We start from the raw sequence: 26501 nt of genomic DNA, 5'->3' as shown, positions 1-26501 counted from the left end.
ATAAAAACCTCAGTAGACAAAACATTTCATTAAAACTTGTGTGTGACAAATATATGTAAAATCTAAGCTTTGTCTAGCTGCCACAGCGCTGCTGAATTACTTTCATCTTCAGTATTGTCTGAATGACTACCTTTCACTTTTAACATTTGAAATCTTTAAGTATTTTGTGACAGGACTTTTTATGTTGAGAAAACCTTAAAGCTGAATTTCACAAGTCTTTTCATTAGTTTTATCCAAACTAATTTACATGTAGGAAAAAAGGTAGAAACCCGAAGACATTATCAAGACAAAAAGAAAAAAAAAAAAAAGAAAGAAAAAAAAAAAGGAAAAAAAACCCCAAAACATAAAAATACAAATCTAAAAATCTTCCTTGATGCATGGCTTCACATGCTTTCATTTTTTTAGTTTTACTTACACATTTCTCAAACTTTGTGACTGAAGGTTGAAAAGTTGAAAATAAGAAAACCAAAAGCACATATATAAAATCAGCACCGATTCATATATAACTTTTATTTAAAATGTAGAGATACCCATTTCAACATTATGCTGCTGAATTTTAAGAGAAAAAGATGTGATTTTCTTTGACCGAGCTGCTTTCTTCCAGAGCCCACACAGTGGCACTACTAGGATTAAACTCTGCTCATTGTTGGGAGACACATTTCCCTACTAGATGGTGGTTAAGGAGTTGTCCAAATCTTGGGGTAAGCTATAGGACTTACTGCTTAACAGTGTGGAGCGTTCAGTGGACTCTGGGAATCTTCACAGCATAAAGAGATCCTGACTGATTCTACGTGACATCTCACCATCTTAACCACCAGTGGTTATCAGGACCTCAACTCAGGCCCAACAACAGGGAAAAGAAACTTAAGAGACAGAGGGAGGAGAGGAAAGAAAAAAAAAAAAAGAAAAAAGAAAAAAAAAGAAAAAAAAAAAGCACAGAAACATAAAGACCTCCATCCACTTGGCTAACACAGTACAAGCAAGCTACTACAGTCTGTTTATAAATTACTACTTCACACCTGGTAACTTACTACAATTGTAAAAAGGGTTAGACATAAACAAAAAAATGTTTCTTAAGTTAAACACACCAATTCATCCCAGTTTAAAAAAAAAAAAAAAGAAAAAAAAAAAAAAAAAAAAAAAAAAAGCTATTATGGATTTTTCTTCAGACACGTCTCATTTCTAATAGGTTTGGAAGTGGCCTGTTACACTATTTCTGAACAGGAAGAGCTTACCCAAGATTATAAAAGTAAATATTTGAAACAAAGTCCTCTCTGAGCAAGCAACACTGAGTGTGGGTTGTCATTGGTCCACGTGGAGTACAAGCCAGAATTTTTTTTTTTCATGTTTTTGCTTTTTCTTAGAGAAAACGCTTCTGTTTTCGCATCTAAAATTCTCTTTAAATACAAAGCGCCTCTTCTGTTATCCCAGCGTCAAAATCATCTGGATATTAGCTTAAAACATGGACACCCCAAGAACCTAGAGGAAACAAAACACATGCTTTAATTACAATTATTAAGTTAAAAACTCACATTTAATATGAAAGAAATTGATAGGCACACAACATGCTTATACTGAAAAACTAAAACATAAAATGTCCTTTTCTCTTGCCTATCTACAGTATGAAAATGTTCATGATTAATGATGAAAGTCTGATACAGACCTAAGTATAAAGTGTAAAGATATTGAGGTCTACTACTGTCCAGTTATAAGGTCATATTTGGCTAATACAAAACTGGCTGCGTCACTTAACAGCAGGGGGTCACCTGAGTAGTTGAATCATTACAGCAAGTTGCTGCCAAGGTGTCAAAGGGAGAAAGTCATGTACCTCACTATTTAAGATTAAAATACAGTCCGACAAACTATTTTGTCTGATTGTCTAAAATCAGACAAAATAAAATGCTGAACTGAAAGTGAGAAGGTAGAAATGCTTTGACTGAAGCCAGCTCAAAGCTAAAAAGGCAGTATAACAACTGGCTTTTCTCAACATTTCCGACAACACGTTGCATTGAGTGCATCGGACTTTCTCTGCCGTTTCAAAATATAATCTCAACTACAGCCACAGCATTTTTAACTTTGTGGAAAAGTAATTCAGAGATGAAAAATGGATCTGAGGCAGACTTGTTCTGAGCTGGGGTACAGTGGGTTGTGTCAAAAGCTGAGCATCTAAATGTGCTGCATTGTCTCTTAACTCAGAAAAAGCTTAATGGGACAAGAAGTTAAGTGAAAAAACTGTTTTCTGCTTTGATATTTTTGTGAGAATTAAATGATTTAAAGTTGACACAAAACCGCACAGAGGTCTATATTGAGGCAATGTCTGAAGGACTCTGCATTTCAAAGCCCAGTGTGAGAACAAACCCGAAAAGAAAATCCCCAGGGTTTCTCAAGGTAAAAAAATAGTAGCTTTGCAACTAATAAGAAATGTTGCATTCGGCTGATGTGCATGCAGCCTGGTTTACTGAACCCGTCTAAATGTTTTGCTGTCTCACTCAGCCCCCCAAATATAACACGCTTACAAGCGGTCCATGTAACACAAGTGGTTGCAAGCGATCAATTTTCGATTTACTTCCATAGAGTTATACTAACTTTAGTGTTTATTTTCTATGAGGAAATCACAAGTTGTGTCTACTCTCACTGTGCTTCACAAGCTTCTCCAGCTAGCCATTACACACCTGGAGTCTCAATGAGTATGCTCGTATTTGTTTGTAACACTCCATATCACAAGAGTCTAAGAACAAAAATGAATTTTGAGTAGTCCATGGGTATAAAAGGTTAAACTAATCTAAGTAATGCTCCTTACCGATTCATCCATGATAGAAGCGGGGTCAAAGTAGTCTGGCTTGAGCTCAGACCTCTCACGACGGTTCTTAGAGGGTGGCTGGAGGAGAAAGAAGAAGACAGTGTTTAGAGCCGATACACCAATAACTTTTCTTGCTCTAACAGTTGCTTTGGCAGAAAACCAATGAATGTTTGAACAATCTTTGCTCATACTATTGGCTGAACCATACTGGGGAAAAAACAACAGGGTAACTTGAATTTTTGCAATATGCATTACAATTTTAAAAAAAGAAGATATATAATTTCAGCAGATATTTGCAGCATTTAACTCCTGTAGCTCTATTTGGAAAGAATTTATCACACATGCAACAAATGCAGTGAATTTAGAGGAACTAGGGCAGTTTTTCAATTCACTGGTTGATTCAACATGACATTTGGAGCTTTTCCCATAGAGTGCAGCATTAGCGTAAGCATCCAAAATAGACATTTGTCTTGGATAAAATTTAGGACTGGCTTTACACTCATCATACATGGCCCTGTGGTGTTGGCATAAATGGTCGAATAAATTAGTCATATTGCCTCGTGTTGTACCAACAGTTGCGAGGCCCTTTCGACCGAGCACATGTTTCATCACATTTTTAAAAACCAAAAACCAGATATATTCATCCCCCCAGCCAACATTTCTTTTTGATGATTTCCTCTGTCTTCTTTGCTCTTTTGAAGTTACATGCAAGATTCTCGTTATTAACTGTTGCATGCTAAACAAATCAGTCTCTTCTTAAAATAACTGATCAGCCCCAGTGCAGGCAGAGTATAAAGTAACTCAAAATAATTAAATCAGGATAAATTATGGTCATAGTCATGAGAAAGATAACTTGGTTAGTTAAGTTCTAATTAAAATCAAATTGAATGATGGAACTACTAAGGGGCTGGCAAACTTTGGAAACTGCTAGGCCATAAAACAAAAGAAAAAAGGAAGAGAGCAGTATTTTTCTAGGGATGTGCAGGAGAATGAGTGCTGAGCTGCTTCCAATTAGATTTACAAATTTGGGATTTAAATATGCTTGGAAAAAAAAACATCAAAAATAGATGATTTAAAAAAAAAAAAAAAAAAAAAATCACATCACATAAAAAAAGGTTTTGACTGCCTGATCTCCACCACACTAACTTCTAAGACAGTTCATGTTTTGTGTTGCTCGACAACCACGTATACAGGATGGTGCTGTTGCAGATTTTGAACAGCTGCTTCTTGCATGGCAATGGCATCCCATCCAGTTTTGCGACTTTAAACTAGTTAGACCATGTTGAGTTCTCCAGATGTAACAAGTGGCCTTGTTTTAAGACCAGGTGTTACATTGGTAGAAATTATACAAATAATAATAGAAATAATTGATTACATGTCTAAAACAGATGTAAAAATGCCGGTTTGTTGCCGCTTTTGTTGTCTGTCTGTTAGAAGAATAGAGTTGAGGGAGACCTTAGCAGAAAATTGAAGGTGATAAAGACACAACTGACATGTTTGGACAACAAGATGGTATAAATCACTTCAGCACCTGTATCTTATTAAATTAATCTCTACTAATAGGGAGGAATTTCTTAACCACAATTGGACATGAATTAAAATTCTGGGGTTTTACAGAGTCTTATCTGGGAGCTTTGTGTCAAAACATTCGAGGGGAGAAAACCAGTTGGCTAATGGTATAAGACTGGTCAATTCTGATGACAAACTGGTTATTGGTCATACCCCGAAAAGCCTGGTAAGATACTGTATTTTGTTTGTGCTCTATATGAAAGATTCTTTTAATTTTAAAAATCAAAACACAAAGAATACTGAATTCTGAAATAAAGACAAGTTCATAAACACTTAGTTAAATGTGCATCTCACCAGATCAATGTCCATGGTGTCAAAGTCCATGCCTTCATTTAGGTCATCCATACGACCCTCAGATGACATCATCACATCCTCCACAATTGGCTCTTCATCTTCCTCCATAAGCCCAGTGCCACGACGACTGCAAGAACAAAACCATTATATAACTATGGAATCATACTTCTAATGAGATTTTCACAGGCGCGTCTGTACAGCTGTGTCTGTGTCTTACATAGCATGCTGCAGGTTGGTTCTGAGCTTGGCATAGTTCATGGCTCTTTCCTGCTGCTGGCGTGCCTCTTCTTGCTGTCTCTGAGCCAGCATCCACGTCACCTGGGAACTAAATGCCCAAGAGTAATTAGCCATGTTTTTAATCCACATGTTTGGTGATTGAACTGGAGATACCACAAAGATGTCAGTTACAACTATATAGATTGTACTGGCCTGGTGCCTATGAAGAGTCAAGTTGGATAAATAAACTAGTTAGTCACCGTCCCAGTAGGGTCAATACTTCGCAGGCTGTTAAGTACGAGCATTTCGATACAATTTGCCCTCCAAATTAATAGCACACAACTAGGAAATTACAGTGAATCCTGTCTTAATATAACCTGGCTCATAATCCAGTCCTCTGATCCCATTCTAGACAATAAGCGATCTACCAAACTGAGTGATGGGCCTGGATATAAGCCTAGTCATATTTATGAAATCCTGTGGTAGGAAGCGTTGGGGTGCAAGGAAATAACTTACTTAATTAAAAGTAAATGGTCAAAGAATTTTGGAAATGCTGAGCCGACACAGCAAACAAGGAAGAGAAAAGTTAATGCTGGACTGTGGAATTTAGCAGTGTAAGAATATGCTTTGGCAAAATATTAAATGATATAAAAGTTTGATGGTGTGCACAGTGGAACTGAATGATTAACTGAAATATCCATATTAATCATAGCCCCTGAGTAAACTTGTTTTTATATACATAAATTAAATGCCAGAGTGAACACAATAATGATGACACAACACATAACTGTACTAGGTCCCTGCAATTTTCATGTCTAACGTTATGCTGAAGATGTTAAAACATTTTTTTTTCTTTTTTTTGGTGCCCTGGCCTACTAAGGTGTTCTTTTATTTGATTTTGCACTTAAGCCAAAAAATTGTCAAACTTTCTTGCATGTTATGCCTAAAAAGGAATCAATAAATCTTCTAGGTTTAAGCTGTTTTCCTTTAAACTTTATAAAAAGCAGGAGCAGTTACCCCTGAAACACTTCCTTGCACCTCTGGAATCCAACACTGAAGCCTACTTACTTGTAATCCATGGGTGTCTGGTGGTGCTGAGGCGTCTGTTGATGGTGCTGTGGGTGTTGGTGGGGCTGCTGCTGGTCGTGAGGGAGGGGGTAGACCCCCATGTAGCTGTCATCACGACCCCTCTTAGGGTCTCGCATGGCAGTGGAGGTGAGGTGAGGGGACGGCATCATGACTGGGGTCTGCATGCTCTGCTGCCACACCTCACTGCTGCTGCTGCTCTCCTCTGGAGGGGAAGGCCCAACAAGTGTTAGACAAACTCGCAACAAACGTGCACTTTTTTGTTTTGTTACACTTGTTTTACAGGCCAAACATTTCTCAACTGAGCAAATTTAGCACTGTTGTTGGGTACTACAACAAGACAAGCAAATGTATCTTTAAACTGAGGCGGGGGTTCTCATTTGTTTTTCTGAGGACCTCTAAAAAGATGTCAGAATATTGGCACAGTATTTTCAAACTCAAATTTAGTGTATTCTCAGAAGGATGTGTAATACGGTACTGGGTGCAACATCCAGTGGTTTTTCGTTTCACGCCAGAAGGAATTTGCAATTCATGGTGAAAGACGGGATGCCAGAAATAATCCTGCCAGTGAAATTTAAAACTAAGATAACAACAAAGGGAATTGCAACTACTAACATCAAAGTGTTTTTGACAGCAACAATTTGATTTTGACTGTACTATACTGTCAGCCTTGCTCACTGCTTTTTCCCCGCCAAGCACTGCATTTTGCAGGATGTTCTAACATTTAAGATTCTACAAAAATACTTGGTCATAAAAAAGGTCTTCAGCAAACATACAGACAGAGACATATTTAAGTGACACTGATTGGTAAGGAGCAGTTTGACTCTTTTGACTCTCTGCTACCATCTGCTCTTTAATCTCCTCACCCATCAACTCTGCTGGCTGAGCCAGGCTGACAGAAACGCATCTGGGTTAATCTGGGCTCTGACTCTGCTTTTGTAATATCATGGTTGGGCAGGGCTATAATGTACTGTATGTGGTTCTCATAAAGACCTGCTCTCAGTGTGTTCGTGCATTGATGGACGCTGAGGAGTTTAACTGACTGTCGTTTATAGTTAACAGAAAACTGTTGATGTCCAGTTTTAAACCTTTAAAAAAAAATAAAAATTATGAAGCAGTCATCACTGATTAAAAAGAAGTAAATAGCCATTTTTCTCTGAAGTGAAAAAAAAGAGCTAAGAAAACACCATTATTAACCCTGGTATTAAATATTATTAATGATTTTGTTGATTCCTGAGTGTGCTATACCTTCGGGCAGTTTCCTCTTGGCTGCTGAAGTTCCAGCTGTAGCAGCAGGAGGCTTGGTCTTCTTGGAGCGAATGGAAGACCCTCTGCTGGAGTAACCACTCATCACTGACATGGTATCGTCATCACCACCAGCCTGCAGGGAATTCCTGTAGGAGATGAGGGGGAGCCAACAGTCCTCTCGCTGCAGTGCCATCTGGAACGTCATGAAGCGCTCCAGGTACATGTGGCTGGGGAAAAGCGGGCGGTCACATAGACAAGATGAAATAAAAACTCATGCATACAGAAACCACACTTTACACAAAAAACCAGGTGCACATTCCAAGTGGAGGGTAAAAAAAAAGCCTCATAACAATCACTTGAGCATCAGAAGCACCAGTTGCACCAGTTGTCACAAACACCTGTTGCACTGAGACACTGAAGCCTCCCACCTGTCAGCTCAGTAGAAGAAAAGGGAAAAAACGAAAAAAACAAACAAAACAAAAAAACTTACACAGTCCTCTTGTCTTGTCTCATGAGCTTGGAGGAGAACTCGCTGAGGATGTCTAAGAAAGCCAGGTTGAGGGGAGGGCCTCCTTCTCCCTGGGGACTAGGCTCCTTAAACGCAAACTCGATACCATCCCTGAGAGTTGCAGAGAGACAGCAAGGAAGAATGTCACACAGTGAGCAGAGAAAAAGAATTGGTTTATTGGATATAAAACAAAAAAAATACCTGATCCGAACTGTGTAGTGAAAATTCAAAGTCTAAAGCATTGCAAAAACCAGTCAGGATATCTAATTTTTGTTTTCTTGCTTCAACATGAACCCTTGTGATTTTAAGCACCGTTGTGCTACAATCTAATGCTATGTTATATCACTTTTAAAACTCCAACTTTAAACAGTTAATACATTATCACCTGGTTTTAGTAATGTTTTACTTGTGCACCTGATGTTGTATTGTCCTGTCTAAAACTTATAAAGCTGCTGGCTACGTCTCCCTTGAAAAAGAGGTTGTTTAAAAAAAAAAAAAAAAAAAAAGATTTATTTAGGTAAATTAAGATGAAAAAGTTAAACACTAGGTTGAAACAAAGCAGAATTTTCAGACTGTGTTTTATTACTTAAATGCCTGTGTCCACCCAGCAATACCCTTTACACAACATGCCCCTGTTTTGCACAAGTGTAAGCGATACCCAAGCAAAAATCTCAAATGTGCATACACCGGCTTCCATGGAACCTGACTGAGAATATAATTTAAAAATCCACACGAGAGAAACAAAGCCAATGTGATAAATGGGGTAATTACTAAATGTGGAGGACTGTTATTTTATACACTCAACTCTCCATCACTGCTCAAAGAAACAACATGTATCATCCAAAAAGGTCAAGACTGCATGAACAATATTTTCTTATTTTGCCACTACACCAGTTACTTTTACACCAACTGGTGGGAAATACAGGATAATGCTGCAGCAAAATTAGTGTTGTGTTACAAATTTTGGTCCAAAATTTTCCCCACTTAAGAACTCTTATCATTCGTGCGTGGGTTTCTTACATAGCGCATGTAACAGACCTCTTTTGTTTTTATAGCACTGTTGCTCTTCTGTGTGTTTGAACAGCCTGATGTTGTTTGTACATGTTTTTCTACAATATTTTTAGTGCATGGGAATAGGAAAAACTGCTATATTTTAATCACATAATCCTCTCCAAAATCCACAGGAAGAAAAAACATGGCAAGAGGAGGCACAGAATTCATGGAGTAATTTGTATGACATGACAGTTCCCCATTGCAAGGCCAAAAATGTAAAAGAGCAATGCAATCTAACAAGAGCAGAGTGAAACCTTACTTGTGCAGCATAGCGATGGCATCTCTGGTTTTGACTTGGTCGAGACCAAAGGTTAGAGAAAAACGACGGGCCAACTCTTTGATTCCACAGAATGCAGAGGAGGAGCGATCAAACCCATGACCCAGTTCAGAAAGCATTTCATTGAACAGCTAGCAGGAAGAGAGATGGAAAATATTAGATTAACAATCTTTTAAAAATTGTCAGAATTACAGAATGAATTAATGAGTGACCAAGTGTGTACACTGACCTGCTGCAAACTGAGTATGAGTGTCTTGGCACACTGAATCTTGTCGATTTGCCGAGTCTTACTCATAGTTTCCTTGATGATGTCACCATAATCATTGTAATACTGTTAAGAAAGAAAGAAAAAAAAAAACAAAAACAAAACAAAAACAAAACATTACTGGGTCATGAAGGATTACATATCTGTATACATGATGATGATGATGCTGATTTACATCTCCAATTATGTGATAAAAACCATGCATTAAATCCTGCATTGACAGATGTGTTAGTTAAAAGTCTGTTATTCAAGATGTACACTGCATGGCTAAAATGTACAACTTCATTTAAAAAGGTTAAAACTTAACTTACCCGCATGTACTGTTTGAAGATGTCCGCTCCGGTCTTCATTTCTACCACACAGTAGATGATCAGTTTACAGTAGGCAGCCAGGAGGTTTCTCCTCTTGTGCAGAGCTTCAATCTTTACAGCCTCATCGTCCTGTTGTCCATCTGAAGAGAGAGAAAGAGAGATAAAAGAAAAGAACTAGTTCTACAAGCTGTACCTTGGCTGATTTGAAAAACTGTCCTTCTACTTGCTCTCCTTGCCTATTGGAGCAGAGCATAAAGTAAATGAGCTTCTAGAACTGCACATTTGCATTTGTACCTGTGCTATTTGTGTCATCATCCTGGTCTATGAAGACATGGTTCAGGATGAAGGAGAGTAGTTCAGACTGCAGCGAATCCTCCGGGGAATAGACGAGGGGCTCCAGGTGTTCCCTGCCTCCGGACACCATCTGGTGGCTGAAGATGAGCAGGAGATCACAAAGGATGGTGAATGCCTGTAGGAGGACAGAAAAAAAGGACAATACGTTATAACTCAGTTTGCACAAGTGCTATACAAAAGCAATTATTGCATGAGGCTTTAAACTAGGTTTCTGAGTATAATTACACGAAACATCTTTTGGATTTGTGAAACTGACTTCTTTCATCAGTCGTAAGGCACAGACCGCTTCAGCACCAAGTTGTATCAAAGACCTTTTCATCATATATGATCAAAGCAAATAGAGGATTTGCAGGTATGCCGAGAGGTCATTTTCTCATGTGATAACACCATTCTTACCTGCACTTAGTGTCTTAAAAATCCACTGCTGCTGCAATGAATGGCAGCCAAACCAGCTCTTATGAGTTAAAAGGTTTTGCCACCCCTGAATGATTGTTAATAATCCCCATTTTATATTTTTTGTCCTTTCTTTAAGCAGATTTTATCACTACTGCTACACTTGCAAATTTGTTGTCCTCATGTCTGGGTCACCTGTTCTTTGACGGCTGTGTTGACATTGGTGAGGTAGCGCTGACACATCATACAGAATGCCCTCATCTGCTTCCTCAGGGTCACCAGGTCATCCTGATTCAAAACACAGTCAGTCACAGATTTTTTTATTAACATCACACTTTAACTCCTTACAGTGCAGAATAGAGACAGTGAATTTGGCTTTAGGAGATCTCACCTTCCTGGAACTGCCCTCAGATAACTTGGCCAGATGCCACAGGATCACATAGTGGGTACACTGCAGCGAGTGGATGACGATCTGCTCACAAGAAAAATAAATAGATTGAGAAAATAAAAATAAAATAATTTTTAAAAATCCTACATAGGTTAATATTTCTTTGTATTGACAAAACTGAAAGTGTTGAATTGTATAACTTCACTTGGTGCATGTGTATATTTAATAACCTGCTCAGGCATGTCTCCATTCTCTATGCCTGTGTTGAGCAGTTTGAAGTTGCTGGTGAAAAGGTCCCACCCTGACAGGTCATGTGCACTGCAATATATTTGAAAAAGTCTCAGTCAGTTTCAGAAACATGTACACAGGGAAATTGGTTTTTTTTTTTTTACCTGGAGAGGGCACAGGAGAAGTGAAAAAGGGATATGAAGTATATGAAGAAATAGGTATTCAAGATAAATTTCATACTTGTGAAATGCTGTGATCCTCTTTAGAGTTGATAAAACCTGATATGCATCATCTTCATCAGCATCTTCACCCTGGAAAGTGAAAATGTGCAACTGAATTAATTTTATGGATCAGGAGGTTTAATTGTCTGATTAAGACTGAATCATCTAGAACGGACACAAATTCAAGTTTTCAGATTCTACAGATAAAATCAAAAATATATGAGCTTTTTCACACACTACTTGATCAAGCTTTCTCCCACTGTTTCTCATATACAGTATGTTATTTAAGTATTTATGCATGTTTGCTGTTAATGTACAGTAATAATTGGTCTTTATAAAAACATGAAATACTGGTCTACTTAATTTAATGCTCTGTGCTTTATCATCACAATTGCTGCCAACAATTGGGAAAAAAGACTTCCTGAGCCCAGCTGAAATCCAAGGTGTAATGCTATTTTGCATTTGATGACGTAATATAAGGCTAACAGAAAAAACACTGAAAGAGGCCTGTTAATTTTCTGGCATAAACATCCCTGTAAAGTTTGTTGGGATTACCCAGAAAAAATAGGACCAAACACAATCGACTAATGACACACCTTCAACTGTTTAAAATAACTTATTTGCAAATGAATCAAAGTTTGAATTTTAAGTGACAATTAGAGTACTTATACAAAATAAATAAATAAACTAATTAATTAATTAAAAAAAGAGGCCACAAGATACGTTTATGCAACAATACATAACAACCAAGGCTAATGGTAATAATATTAGGTGGTACGGAGGTTGGGTGAAAGAAGACTAGGCCCAAATTTCCAAAAGAGCAATGAGAATAAACATGCATGCTGAGGAGTGCTGACGTATGCATCCTGTCACTCCCACCTCTTGCAGAAAATCCTCCAGTAGCCTGTTGAATTTGTCAACCAGCTCATCCAGCAGCTGGGAGCGGGCAATGTCCACCCTATTAAAGATTGTGAACTCCTCATTGCAGAGGGCATGGTAAGTCTTGGAGCAGGCCTCCAAAACTTCAGTGTCTGTGTGCTTCTCCACAATTTCCCTGATCTGACGCAGCAGGGATTCCAGGTGCTGGATTAGACAGAAAGAGGGACACATCATGTGTGATACTCAATTTTGAAGATAAACACCTCTATTATTATGTTAAATAAACTGATTCAGTTTTTTACTAATTTGATCGCTGTTCTATGATAACTGTCTTACCTTCTCCAGACGTCCTGTGGTATAAATTTCCAGGTCAAAGAACTGAGGCAATTGCAACAAGTTGGTCACCTTCTCTGCATCCACAGCGTACTGTGAACAAACAATTCAACAAAATGTCTTTTATTTTCTGATCGATGAATACAGATTTGAAGCCAACAGCTCTTACGAAGAGTGCTTATTAAAAACATTGAGTTGATGTAACAAACCTTGGCCAGTAGAGGGGGCAGAGCCACAGCAAACAGCTCTGTCATTCTGGTTCTGTCATCCAGCTGAGTCTTCTTCTCTTTAGCTGTCATCACCTGATCATAGATGCAACACGTTATATGCTTGTGCCCACAACTAGTTTCCATTCATGCATTGAAAAAGTCTCCTCTCTTCTTTTTGTACAGTTTACTCATTTACCTGACCATTTCTGGTTAATTTCTACCTCAGCTAGGCTTTTTATTACTGCCATTTTCTCTCAGTTTTTTTAAAACTATGTTTCCTCGACAAATTTATATCCAGAACAAGTCTTTTGAACCTAATTCATGGAAAAGGCCCAGCAGAGCTGATCTAAAATACATATTTAAGGGCCAAAGCAAGGACCAACAGTCAAACCCAATATGAAATATAAGTGTCCATTCAGCACAATAACAAATACACTGCAATGTCTATTAGATTGTGAGAAATTCACTCATAATTTCCGATTTTGAAAATTCAACTGTCCAGAGTGAAAATCACTACACATACTCTTAATGTTCTGCAGGCTCTGTTATCCAAAACCTAACATCACAATGTTCAAGCATCAAACAAAGCTGCAGCTTTGCATAGAAAACAATAATTTCAACTTTAGCGCAAGTACTGTCAGAAGGACGTTTTAACTGCGTTTGGGTTCAGCTTGCTGACCCAGCTCTAAAGTTAAGTAAGTGGCCAGTGTTCAACAAAGCTGTCATCCAGGCAATCCCAGGACAGCAATGGCCATGTTAGTAAAAACCTGAATTATCCTTTAACCAACCTTGGTCTACTATTTAAAGTGTGCTAGCCACTCTTACCCTCTTCCCCGTGCCTCTTCCAACAGGTGGGTGGCATTCAGCAGCTTGGCGTACAGTGCACAGCATGATTTCAATCAAGGCTGTCTCTTGTCTGTCTGTAAGAGCTACAAAAAACACAAAACAATCAAGGTCCACTTAAAGACGTGGCTGAAAGTGCTGTTACCGTTACACTTATAAAGGAAAAACAAAAATTTTCTCTGAATTAGTTGAAAATGACAGAAGTACTTGGCATCCACTTCTTGCTATTACATATTTAATAGAACAGACAAATAGCTTTTGATTGAGATTTTCAATGTAACGAACAAGAATATCGGGACCTTTCACGTCATACTTTGTAGCATGTGATTTTGAGGCAACTGATGCATGCAAGTGCTTTTTGTAGATGTTAATGAGACTTCTGCACTTCTCAGCTCTTCTTGAACAAACTGCTCCAGTTCTTTCAGCTCTTTCCTTAGATGTGCGATTGGATTAAGATTCTTGACTCATAGCAGGCCACTTCAGAATGGTCCAATTTTTTCCTCTCATCCATTCTTGGCTGCTCTTAGATGTATGTTTTGGGCCATTATCCTGTTGGAGAGGCCGTGACCTGTGACTTAGACAGAGCTCCCTGACACAGGGCAGTACGTTTCGCTCCACAATGCCTTGATAATCTTCTGATTTCATTGTGCCCTGCATAGATTCAATGCACCCTGTGCCAGAGGCAGAAAGGCTACCCCTTAACATAACTGAGCCTCCATGTTTCTGGCTGGATGCTGTTCTTTTCTTTGAAAGCTTCATTTTTTCTTTTGTGAACATAGAGTCGATGTGACTTACCAAAAAGCTCTAATTTTGCTTCATCTGTCCAAAGGACTCTCTCCCAGAAGCACTGTGGCTTGTCAACATTTTTTATGTTTCTGTTTCAAAAGCCGGGTCTTTCTCCATGGAGCCCACATTCATTCAGAAAGTAATGTATGGTGCAACTGGACACTATTGGTTTACCGCTGTAGAATAAGCAAGAATCCAGCTCTTTTCACAGCTTCTTTGTTTTATTCTATGGAAAACTACAGGCATGAAGGTATGCATGACAAAAGAGCTTTTAATTTCAACACTTTCCAGGAAGAACAAAGAATTGTTTCAATGAGGTTTAAGGGTACCAACACTTTCAGCCATGTCATTATATTATGTTCTTGCCCTGAACTGCATACCAGCAACATAGGATTGCAAGAAACCAGTACCATACCTTCCTCTCCTGGTAATGGTTCATCTAGCAGTAAGCTGATCATACATTCCCAGTCCTTCAGTAGCTCTGCACCGCATTCCCAGAGGGAGTCCACTAGGTAGGCTGCATGCTCGTGGAGCTAGGGAGAGAGGTGTTCACACCAAAGGCTATTGATTCAGACTGCTTACATACTGCCAATGAAGTCAGAAATGACAGCCTATGTCTGAGGATGGAGAGAGAGGAAACAAAAACAAAACCCATCATATACCTCACTCTCCAGGAAGAAAAAGACAGTGGTCTTAATGAGGTTGGCGTTGGGGCTTTGTCGGCCTCTTCTCTTGGGGGCACCTTCCTCCTCCGGTTCCCGTTGGCTGAACAATCTGTGAGAATATCATTCATTAGTTGGGTAACAAACAAGAGAACCCCCACATAATCCTCCTACTACATTTTTTTAGAAGCAGCATGGGGCCTTCAAAATTAAAACTCATAAGCTAGGCCGAGAACTGACTGACCTTTTAAATTCAACTTCCAACAGAAACCGATCATTGAGCAACTTTACAAACTAGACTTCTGAAGTTCCCAAACAGAATGACTGCCAGGATGAACCTGAGAAAAAATTGCAGTGATGCTGAAGCTACAATGTTTTGTTTGTATGCAAACAGATTTACTGAATGTGTGTTTCTTTTAAATAACAATTTTCGTCTCATATTAGCAATCTTGAACTTTTACTTGTCCTAAAAGTTCCATTAAACTGTGACCAATCCCTCGTTATTCTCCTCCTTCCCTCTACATTACTTTTCCTGAACCCGTTTTATGCTTCTGTGTTCAGCTTTAGCCACTATATAATGATAATTTTGGATTTATGTCTGACATACTTCTTAAAGAGGAATTCTCCAGCTGCAACAGCAACAGGCCTGTGTGCTGAGTAGACCAAGTGATAGACACTCTCACAGTCCTCAGGGGTCAACACCTCATCTGTACTACTGCAGAAACAAATGCAAAGAGTCAGTCAACTTTAGTTACTAAACTAGTTGCAAGCAGCACACATGTACTTCATATAATTCATGAAAACTATGTACAAGGGCTTGCCGTTCACATACAGACCAAGTCCCACTGTTATGTGGTAAGCAACCTGAAAGCTGGACAACAGCAGCAATAATCAGATAACATCAAGAAAAAAGCCACTTACTTCAAGACTAGAGTGAGTAGTTTAATTGCTTGTACAGCAACATCATACTCTTTATCAAGAGTCATGGAGACAATACGGTCCTGAGAAAAGAGAGATAACAGATTTAATGAGTTATTGGACTAAAAGGAGTAATTTCATTAGAGTATGAAATTATGTCAATAAGATCTAAAATATGAGTCCAAAGAGTGTAAACCCAGTGTTGGTTGCAGTATGAGCATGTGAAACAATATAGTCGGAGCTGTTGTATCTACGTTGTCCAGCAGGTGGCACTGACCTTGAAGCGACTGGTAAAGAGTTCCAATCTTGCATTGAGCTCCCTGTTGTAGTAGAGACCTTGCAGAGCTGTCAGACACTTCAGACGTACCTCGCCTTGCTGGAATAGAGAATCAGAAACCAATCATTTATCGGTTACTGCAGTAATCAGCAGCAATCAGTAATTTTTTTAGACATAGAAGAGGTGTTTGACCAAGATGAAAAAAGGTTTCTCAACTTCTCATAATATACACCTGTTTTTCTCCTGTGTTGATAAAAATAATTGAAATAAACCAAACAAACACCAGAAAGAAAGAAAAGAAAAAAAAAAAAAAAAACTGCTGGAGTAACAGCAGGTGCCTGTACCACGAAGCAAGTTCATCATACCCAGGATATCTTTTTGTTATCTGGCTTCACTATGCCTAACAACTGTAATCATGCTAAGCAGTCGCACGACGGTGATTATCAACTCAGCAAGTAAATTCAGTAAATTCCCTTTTCAGAAAGGGGCGGTGTTTGCAGCACGTGACCAATTGCAAACATGGTCAAGTGTGCTGGCAGCCGAGTGGCATATTATTAACTATAATACTAGACAAATATGAAGAAGTTAAACACATAATCCAGGCTAAAAGCAACAGTTGCAGATGCCAAATGCAGTAAGGACAGCTGCCCCCCCCCCCCCCCAAAAAAAAGACTGTGTGAATGCGTAAGTTAATAGGCTTATGTCACCGCCTCATCATTAAAGCAAAAGTAGATCTGACTATGATTACATGTGTGTATTCAATTAAATTAATTTGTTGCTTAGATGTATTGTTGTGGTGTGTATAACAATTTTAGCTTTGTTCTTTCAGATGCAATCCCATTGGTACCAAACGGATTTGGAATTAAATAAATAAAATAAATAAAAATAAATTTTTTACACACACACACACACACACACACACACACACACACACACACACACACACAAAAATCGCACGTTTCTTTTTCCTTCGAAGCAGTAAAAAGGCTTATTTTCATATTTTATAATTACAAGTACGAGGCCTTAGTGCTCAGTTTGTAAGATGATATTGGTATACAAAAGCACAATCAAATGGCTTTGTCATTGCTTGCAACCCACAGGGAAAAAAATTAAACGAAGAGGACAGGACGGGGCCCTTCTACACAGGAGTACACTCCTGCTGAGGAGCTGGCCCTCTGCAATAATGAGGGTCGCTCATATTTATATTTAAAAAAAAAAAAAAAAAAAAGTCAGGGAAAGCCAAAGGGGTTTGCCAGTCTCTGAACAGTCTTGCCCTGCTAAGAGACCCACTCACGATCCACGCACTGATTTCAATTGGGTCTTCTACGAATGGTGATAGCATTTTCCAAGAGAATTGATTTGTCAGTAGGCGGTGCTTTTACACGCCTTGATCTGTTATCTGTTATCTTGACCATTACCTGCTCCCGAGCAGGTCAGGTGTGCAGTGTAAGTTACCTTCTCGATGTACTCCAGTGAGAAGTAAGCCGTACCCCTGAAAACCCAGGGTTAAACTTAAAGTTACCTCGCTAACCACAAATTCTGCTTCGTAGTACAGGCCCCTGGTTTCAATCCCCAATTCTTAATTTTTTGTGGCATCACTTTGTTTACAATTGAGTCACTGATTGTGGCCATAACAGCCCTGCACACCCACACATATGTTTTTTACTGGCTGATTAGACATCTGCTCAGATTGATGTTGTGCACAGTTAAGCTGGGAATTGTATAATAACAAAATTGAAAGGTTTAAGTTGTCCTACACTAACAGGCACAACAAAACTAACAGGAGAGTGAGGGATATATCAAATCAGGCTCAGTCTGTGCATGCCCACACAGTCCTGAGTAGAGGTCAGGAAAACAAAGTGGAAACACCTGTGAACCATGGCTGTGCAGGGACTTTAAAGAAACTACCAAAAAAAAAAAAGAACTCAAGAAACATCTCTCTAACCCACCTTATCATGCATTGTCCATCCCACATACTTCAGATAGCTGTCGTTGAGGAAGGCATCGCTATAGAGTTTCATCCACACTCCAATCTCTTCTATACAGATTGCCCTGATTTCTGCTATCGAATCACTGTTAAAACATCATTCTTTGTTAAACAGTATACACGAATAAGAGTTTTCTGTAGCAATATCAACAACCAAGGAAGTATCAAAATTAGATTTATATGCAATAAATGAAGCCATACCGATATCTGTGAACAAACACTCCTTTGAATATTGCATTCATCATGTTTTCAATCTCATCCTGATTTTCTTGGAGCTGAAATGAAAAACGAAACACATGAGCACATTTATTTGGTCAAACTTAAAGCCTAACCTACTAGAATGTTACAGTAAGATGTGACCAGGAGGTATTGTTAACATAACAAGACATGTGTGACAGCCAACTATGCCACCATGCTGTGGTGTGGCTACACAGTGAAGTAACAGATGGATTCCCGGTGGGACCAGCTGTTATATAACCTAATAAAATGACAATGCTAGCTGAATAACACTCAGCACTAACACAGTCACTACGGGTTCGCCACCTACAGAGGTGTTGAAGTTCTAAAATTGGAACAGATTTATGGTCACAGGCTAGAGTAATTCACAATTATTCACTCTTTTGTGTGTTACTTGGAATGGCCTTTCAGGATTTGCCTGAACAAAGTAGCGTATAGGAGGATGTAGCCTGCAGGTTGGGCAATGGTTAAATTTGATCAATGCTGATTTCAGTTGTCGTTCTTATTGAAGTCTGTGTCAAATCTTGTCACAAACACACACACACACAAAAACCTGCCATAAGGGCTGAGTAATGTTTTGATTACATCATGATAGATATTAATATGTACATTATATGACATTATTAAACCTTCCTTCATATCAGAATATGACTGCTGACATTTAATTCTGCCTGCAATTATAAATCTGCAATCAATGACCACTGTTCTCTTTATCTGGTCAGAAAAGAAGGGGCTGGGTTCTGAAGCCTTTGTGTGGAATGTCAGGACCATTAGTGTCTAGTAAAGGTGTGAAAATTCACCACTGTGACTAGTCTAATCACCTTGGATGTCCAGTAGAATCATAAATTAAACCAACCACTGTCATTTTTGATTCTTGGCCTGATCATTTGATTAAGAATTAATTCTTGATTCAATAAACAGAAAGACGGGCACACGTTTCAGCAGCTTACTCTTAATCACTGGGTGCCAAACCATTAATTTGTGTCCCTAGTCAACTAAACTCCAATATGAAACATAACTGGCAGTTAAGCGAACTGATCTTGATCAAGCCCACTGTCTGACAAACATAAAAAAGGAGGGAAAAGTTTGAAAACGCACAGCATTAAAAAAAAAAAGGGCAATAGCACCGATTTGGAGGAGTGTTGCAGTTTTCTGCCTACATGAGAATAATTAAATGAAAATGTAATTAACTGACCAACATCACTGGCTAAATATCTTTTGTAAACAGAAAGAGGGTCTATATGATTTGGAATGGAACAAAGCGGAGCCCACCACTACATTGTTACTAAGGCTCTCTCTCCAGCAGTGGAGAACGTCTCCGCTGCAACGCTAGTACCAGTGAAACCAATAATTTTCCCCCCAACTCTGTACAGTTGCAGGGCTTTTGAAATGACACGAGCTAAGTTACTTTCTTCAATGGCCAGAGTTGGCTGAAAGTTTTGTGAAATGTTGCAGTGTGTTGGTTGGTCAGCTTGTGCACTACTGCCAGAGTTTGTTGCTCCACTCCACTAACGTTAAGGTTTTTTGGGTGATGGCTTAAGTAGTTTTTACAAAATACTGCAATTTCATCTTGTAAAGCTAATTAAGTTATTAAAACCAAAATTCACCAAAACATCTGCCTTCTTTCTATAATCTACAATCCAGTTAGAATTTGAATCATCCAATGTGTATGTATATTTAAATGAAAAAGGCGTGTGCTTATTTTAGAACAAAGGCAGCAAATTGCCATGTGGCCATCCTTACCTCTTTGCGTTTCTGCAGGAGCAGCTCTAGCCTGTCATTGGCCCTTTTGGGCACCGCTTTATTCCTCTCTGCCTCATACTGGCGCTGGGTGTTGTCCATGTTGATGCTCAGGTTTAGAGCTACATTCACCAAGGCTGTCATCAGCTTCATGGCTGTCAAAAGTACAAGCAAGATCAAGAAGTTTAAAAAAAAAAAAAAATTTTAAATAAATGAATTAAAAAAAAAAAAAATCCAGATAGCAATAACTCTAATGAAATAATTAGTAACTGGCTTACAACATTAAGTGTGTGAGCTTACCTGATTTGCCACGTTGGGTTTGTCTATAGTGTCAATTATTTGCAACATAAACTAACACCTTAATAAAATGTAATCTTTAGGAAACCAAGTGGCAGTACAGAACAAAAAATGTTTGAGTGACCTAACCTTAAAACATGATGAAATATGGCAAATTAAAAAACTACTATTACACTATAAAACTATACAATAATAAAAAACTATCTGGGAGAAAATTATTTCAAACTTGCTATCCCTTTATTTTGACTAATTAGACCTTGGATCATCCTATGTCAGAAATTATAAAAAGTCTCCAAAAGCTATACACTTTGAATACTAATCTGTCCACTTTTTGCTGCATCTGTATACACTTAAACTTGTCCAGACCAAGTAAGCAATCCTTATTAAATAGGGTACAATCTAACATTGCTCTGTACAAACTGACTCGCTCCAATCTGGCTGCCTCGACCAGTGTAGACACCAAAACATGAGCACAAGAAAAACATGTTACAGATGAGCACTGACAGGTAAGGACAAAAATGGTTTCCTAGACAACCAACCATACATGAAAGTTTGGTTGTTACACCACCCACCTGCTAAATTATGGACTATCATTGTAAAAACGTACAATTCTGCTGCATAAACAATATTTGCTGTTGTTTTGCGTGGCTCTGGTTATTGTAGAGCATATGATCTGCTCCCACTAGGTGCCTTTGGTACTTTAATTTAGTGTGTAAATCCACCTACACTGCTGATGTAAAGCCTGGGCACCCTTGTGTACATAACAAATGCAGTCAACGATAAAGCTGTAAGTTGTCCTAATCTCACATGTGCAACAACATTAAAAGACGGTCAAATCATTTAAAATAGGTGAAAACACCTGTGTTGGTGTGCCATGGGCATTTAGTAGCTTTAATCAGTGGTTTATATTAAGTTTTTCCTTAACTTATAATACTATAGAAAACGATTTTTTTTGGATCAGGCAAAATTAGTATCACCTATGACGATGTACTGTGAAAACATAAAACATGCAGACGATCTAAACGTCAAACTAAGTTTTTCAATCTATATCCTATAAAGTGTAGTTAAAACATTTCAAAATTTTAGAAATCTGCTTGTGGACAAAGCTGTTGGCCAACTATATTGATGTAGTCATACTTCTGCTGTTCAATTACAGTCCTACTGAGTAATCCTCCCTCAGCCTACAACAAAAGAGCCCTTAATGATGTGTAATAGCACTAAAATTAACCTTATACGACAAAAACTGTCCCGGGGGTACCTTTTCTCCCCAGATCGCTCCTAGCTGGCTACTTTTCCCCCACAACCCACACTGTACCCTTACAGAACACATTGATTACTTTAAGTCAACACTGATATTCAAATGTATCTCTCACAACCACATACGCGCGCACACTCTCGCACAAATACAGACACACTTCATCTTACCTGCCAGTGTTGAGGTGTGTCTGAAGGCTCGGACTTGGGAGTCCGATAGTCCGGTGAGAAGAGAGATGACTGTGTCCATCATGTACTCATCATAGATGATACTGTATTGACACTGGCGTACTAGCACCGAAATGAATTCACAAAAGCTTGATTTGAACTTCTTCCATTGGGGCCCTGCTATGGTTAGAGGGTAGTCACCACTGTCCTACAGAGGCCGCAGAGGGAAGAACATCAATAAATGCACGACTGGCTATTACATTTTGTTACTATCTCTATCCTGCAAAAAGTTAGCAAGTTCTTGTGTCTTTGGCGGATACCAGAACTCTAAATTTGGTATTTATTCTAAAATGGCACATTGGAGGTTTAAAGTAAATATGGTCATGATTATACTGGAAAAGTGAAGTTACCTCATCGAATTCCTCTGTCATTCGTCGGATGATCTCTGAGTTCTGCATGTTGCGGAACATTTCTCCACTGACCACACCTGATATACGCAGAGGGGTTAGAGACAAGACAATTTACTAAGTGGTCAAGAAGACCAACTCAGTGAGTGGAGAATACCAAATAGGTCTGACTGGTTCTATTGGACACAAAGAATCAAACATATTCCTCAATGCATTCTAAAAAGGGCCAATCTATGGGTAGGGTGACTTAAACAGACACATATACATACCTTTACATCCTGAGCACTGGATGAAGAAATTGATGAGATCTAGTAGAGCAACATCTCTGTCATGTTTGTAAGACTCAATCCAGTCATCAACGACAGACTGCAGAAAGATTTGGATAGATACATTTAAAATCAGAAATCAATAACGAATGTAGACCATTTTTTTTTAATATGCAAAGTTTTCCCCAGAGAAACGATACTGTAGACAATATTTTTTTCCTGAAACTTAGGTTTAAAAAAGTGGGGGTTGTCTTATATTTCAGGACCTGACAATTACGTGTTCATCAATTATAACAGATATTGATTTTGTTTGGGGAGTACCAGTGTATCTCCGTTTTTCTCTTTTCTTTTTTTAAACAAATATTGCATTATGGGTTATATGAAGCCTGATTAGGCCAGTGAGTGTTTCAGTCTGTCTATAGTGAGTCTTTCAGAGAGAATCGGCCTTAAAAGTGTTCCATTAGTCCAGTTTAACCTGTGGGAGTTTCTGAAGACTGCTGTAACCTGTTCTGCTGCCACTGAGGAAATAAATTCATGATGTCTTTACTGCAGAAATGAACCAGGGAGAAAATCTGTCAAACAGCCAAGAATTAAGTCTGTCACAGATGATGACCTCAAACAGACTGAAGTCTAAAAAATGTTAACTGTCAGAGAAAATAATTATCTCAGAGGAATGAAAGTGAAAGAGGAATCAATTCGCTACAGTAACTCAGTCTGCTGACTAGTGGCCACTAGGAAAGAGGGCTGTCTAGAGACCGCCAACCGAACAAAAATTTTGGTAAGCACCCAAACGCTGTTACATTTTCAAATGTCAATGGGGGGATGAGAAAATTGCAGTTCAAATCCATTAAGTATACGTCTTGTTTACCAATTTTTATAGAAAACATTTTGGGTTTTTATAAATAATGTAATGATAATGGTCCAAAGACACCACGGCGCCTAAGCCCTACAATAACCTAGGGAAAACCCTGACATGACTGAAAAAAACAAAACAAAAAACAAAACAGATTTTTACAAAGTGGCAATCTTAAAGATCTTGCCATTCATACCTGCATTGCACTCCTGCCCAGCTTCACCACCTCAAACAGCATCATGTTTTCCATGCCATTCTCCTGGTGATGGCCATTTAACCGACCTGCTCCCTTCCCTCCTTTGCCTTTCTCCCCTGCTGCCTTCTTCCCCTTCTTTCCACCCTGGAACAGCGTAGAGGAGCATGAGGAATGATTCGTTGTGAGAATTAAGAGATTACGAGAAGACAAACCAAATTTTATATATGTCACAAATATCCATAACTGCAAAAAAGGACACAATAGTGTTATTTGACCAGTGTATCATGATCCAGGCCCAGGGCACAGAGACATTTTGCTTTCTATACCTTTCCCTTAGCTGAGTTTGCACTCCTTCCATCAGGATCCTCAGAGAAGTCTGTGTCTGAAGAGAATCGAGTGTCTGTATCCCTGGTAGACACAAGCGGACATTAGAATAAAAATTCATATCAACCTCAACAGTAAATAACAAGTGGAAGCATGCACTTACTGAGCATAGGAGAACTCTGTTGGTATTTCTGGTGCTGCTATCATTTCTGTAACATCTTCTGGATAACTTCAACTTATGACTGGCTTGAGATCCTCAGAAAATACAAGACAGGAGAGGTTGCATGTGACCTAGAATATGAAGCAGAGTAACTTAGAGAGCTACACATGCAGACTTATTACATGTTTCAACACAGCAGAAATAATATTACAAAAGCAAACATCAAATGTGTGTGTGTGCAAAGAAATCACATCGTCTGGAGTAAGTAAATGTTTCTTTGATGCCATTCGGGGGGGACGGTTTCACATGGTAACAGGGGGCGTACACAAATGCTCCTGTCAGGCTCAGCTGTCTAGTCATTGGCTCCCTCTCTTTCTCTGCTCCCCTTGGTTTACAGACAACGTCATGCAATGAAGATTGGAGTGTCTTCCTCAATGGCCAAATATGGCACTGCCCTATCCGCCCCATTCATATTTAAACCAATCAAAAGACAGTATCAACATCAACAAGATATTGCAGGCCACTGAGAAACTATTGCATAGTTGTAATGTGTAAATTAATAGCACACACATCAAATGGGTGAGTAGACATAACTTTTGAAATAAGGATTCTTACTTTGTCCACAATTCAAAAGCAAATGTAACCCCCCAACAGTCAGGGAAGTCAATAAAAGCAATACAGGGACAACTGTTGTCTTGAAAAGGCTAACGTAAACTCCACCCATCATATACCCAGTCCGGGTGCAGTAGGTGAGTCTTTCAATCCTAGTACACGCACTGATGACAAAAAAGTGTGTCATTCTTTAATAGTAATTATGAGTAGTGAGTGGACTTTCAAGATATATCTCCGATATAATTCTGATGTAATGTTAATCATGGGATACCTTCCTTCACAATGTCATGCAAATGATGGCCCACATGTGTCAAATGGGGGTGTTTTTTCAAGCCTTTTTTTTTCTAAATTAATATACAATAATCGACGTAAAATTCCCCACACCATCAAATAGTCAGTCAAAGTCACTATGTATGAGTTCGTTACAACTGACTGAGTTGAAACTCAACCGGGATATTTACTGGTTTAAAAATGTTTTAATGTGCCAATTTCCTTGATAGTGAGGTGATACTGCATGACAAGACGACGGGATTCTATGGGTGTATACTGAAAAAAGTGGCGCCAAATCGAGCAGTGTATCTCATAAACTTGTAACTGCGAAGCTAGACTGGACGCTTTTAAAAAAATAAAACTAATCTGTGAAAACAAACTGTGTGTATTCCTGCAAGTCGACGATGCCACAAACTATCGGCTCAGTTCCCTCCAAGAACGCCGACACGGCTATGCTCTTCGTCGGCTCCTGTCAAAATTGACACCGGTGCGCTGCTGGTGCTAACGCCACTAGCTAAGCAACCGAGGATTTGATGTCTTTCCCCAGCGTCAGCTAGTTGAAATTTGATAAAGTCAGCGTGCTCTACTCAGACCCAAACAAACTGCGAATGCTGAACAAGAATGGCGACAGTGCCGTACAGTGCATTATCGTTAGATGTCGGGAACATGCCAGCGTTTACTAACGCTATCGTAGTTAGACCATAATAACAAAACAACGCAAGCCCTACTGTACTAGCGCAAGCTAATATTAGCCAGTACACAATAACGCCAGTCACTAATATTTCCAAGGACAATAACTGCCTTCTGTCGTCACACCAGTCGTATCCAGTGCTCAGCCGAAGACGAAACAACTAACCAGTCTGAATGTGCTGCAATTAACGAGCTGAGAATAACTCCCACTAGTTAGCAATGCTAACTGCTACTGCTAACGTTACCTAAAAAAACATCACGTCCTTGCGTCCTCCATCTTGCCTCGGGAGTTCCAGTACCGTATTGCATAAGAAACAAACACTTTGTTTACAAATATATAAAGTGCAAGTAAGTCGCTTGAAACAATAAAACGATTCCTTTGGTTACGAACCAAATATTTTGCGCTGGTGTGCCAAAAATCCAGTTCGTTAGCTTGCTAACAACCGAAGTAGCAATGTACCGCGAGCTAGCGAAGCGACTTGGTTCAGGCAGACATCCGCGCTCTGGGCTCACACAGAGCTAGCCTGGCTAGCGAGACGGCTAGCAAAATACAAATCAACTAACTTCCAGATAGCTCTCCGCCATTTTACAGCTAACTTACCTTGTTGTGAAATGTAGTCCCGGTAGAATCGTAACTTTTACTATTGTTAAACAGCCTCCGTCTGAATTCCGCTACAATTCGGTAAAAAGAGTTTAAAAGTCGCGGTCAGAGGCGGTTTCGGACGTTCTCTCACCCCGCTTGCTCCGTAGTTCGGTTTGTTGTTTCGACGACCTGGGAGGAGGAAATCCTGGTGCAGAGCTACCACCTAGCGGCCACAATACCCTTATTAGATACATTGTTGATGATCTGACATCTAGTGGTCACTGTTGAGTACTACACCTAAAGATTGCTGCTTAACTATTTATGTCTTCTCCTACGAGG

The 26501-nt window shown here is 39.0% G+C and overlaps 1 protein-coding gene across 3 annotated transcripts; it reads right to left on the bottom strand.

Annotated features, from left to right (window-relative positions):
* Positions 1–1159: 1159 nt before the first annotated feature.
* On the bottom strand, positions 1160–26371 carry stag2b (stromal antigen 2b). Of its 3 annotated transcripts, none has more exons than XM_040120393.1 (34): positions 26314–26371; positions 24011–24138; positions 23850–23931; positions 23524–23667; positions 22478–22574; positions 22212–22288; positions 21805–22009; positions 20086–20237; positions 18307–18380; positions 18068–18191; positions 16119–16217; positions 15845–15924; positions 15531–15638; positions 14924–15035; positions 14677–14794; positions 13458–13561; positions 12633–12725; positions 12427–12516; positions 12091–12294; positions 11231–11301; positions 10993–11080; positions 10766–10846; positions 10570–10662; positions 9922–10096; positions 9628–9767; positions 9281–9382; positions 9034–9182; positions 7704–7832; positions 7214–7440; positions 5948–6170; positions 4881–4988; positions 4664–4790; positions 2801–2878; positions 1160–1479 (listed from the first exon to the last, which is right to left on the bottom strand). In XM_040120393.1, exons 2-34 carry the CDS (start codon positions 24052–24054, stop codon positions 1456–1458), a joined length of 3822 nt encoding a protein of 1273 aa, XP_039976327.1. In that variant the 5' UTR covers positions 24055–24138; positions 26314–26371; the 3' UTR covers positions 1160–1455. The 3 variants fall into 3 exon arrangements, with proteins under 3 accessions (XP_039976327.1, XP_039976326.1, XP_039976328.1); XM_040120392.1 differs by having other exon boundaries at positions 26181–26356; XM_040120394.1 differs by lacking the exons at positions 1160–1479; positions 2801–2878; positions 4664–4790; positions 4881–4988 and having other exon boundaries at positions 5944–6170; positions 26181–26356.
* Positions 26372–26501: the final 130 nt, after the last annotated feature.

The sequence above is a fragment of the Xiphias gladius genome, chromosome 23 (genome assembly GCF_016859285.1).
Source record: "Xiphias gladius isolate SHS-SW01 ecotype Sanya breed wild chromosome 23, ASM1685928v1, whole genome shotgun sequence".
NCBI lineage: Eukaryota > Metazoa > Chordata > Actinopteri > Istiophoriformes > Xiphiidae > Xiphias > Xiphias gladius.
The sequence above is the reverse complement of the archived record's forward strand: the minus strand, read 5'-3'. Positions and strand labels throughout refer to the sequence as shown.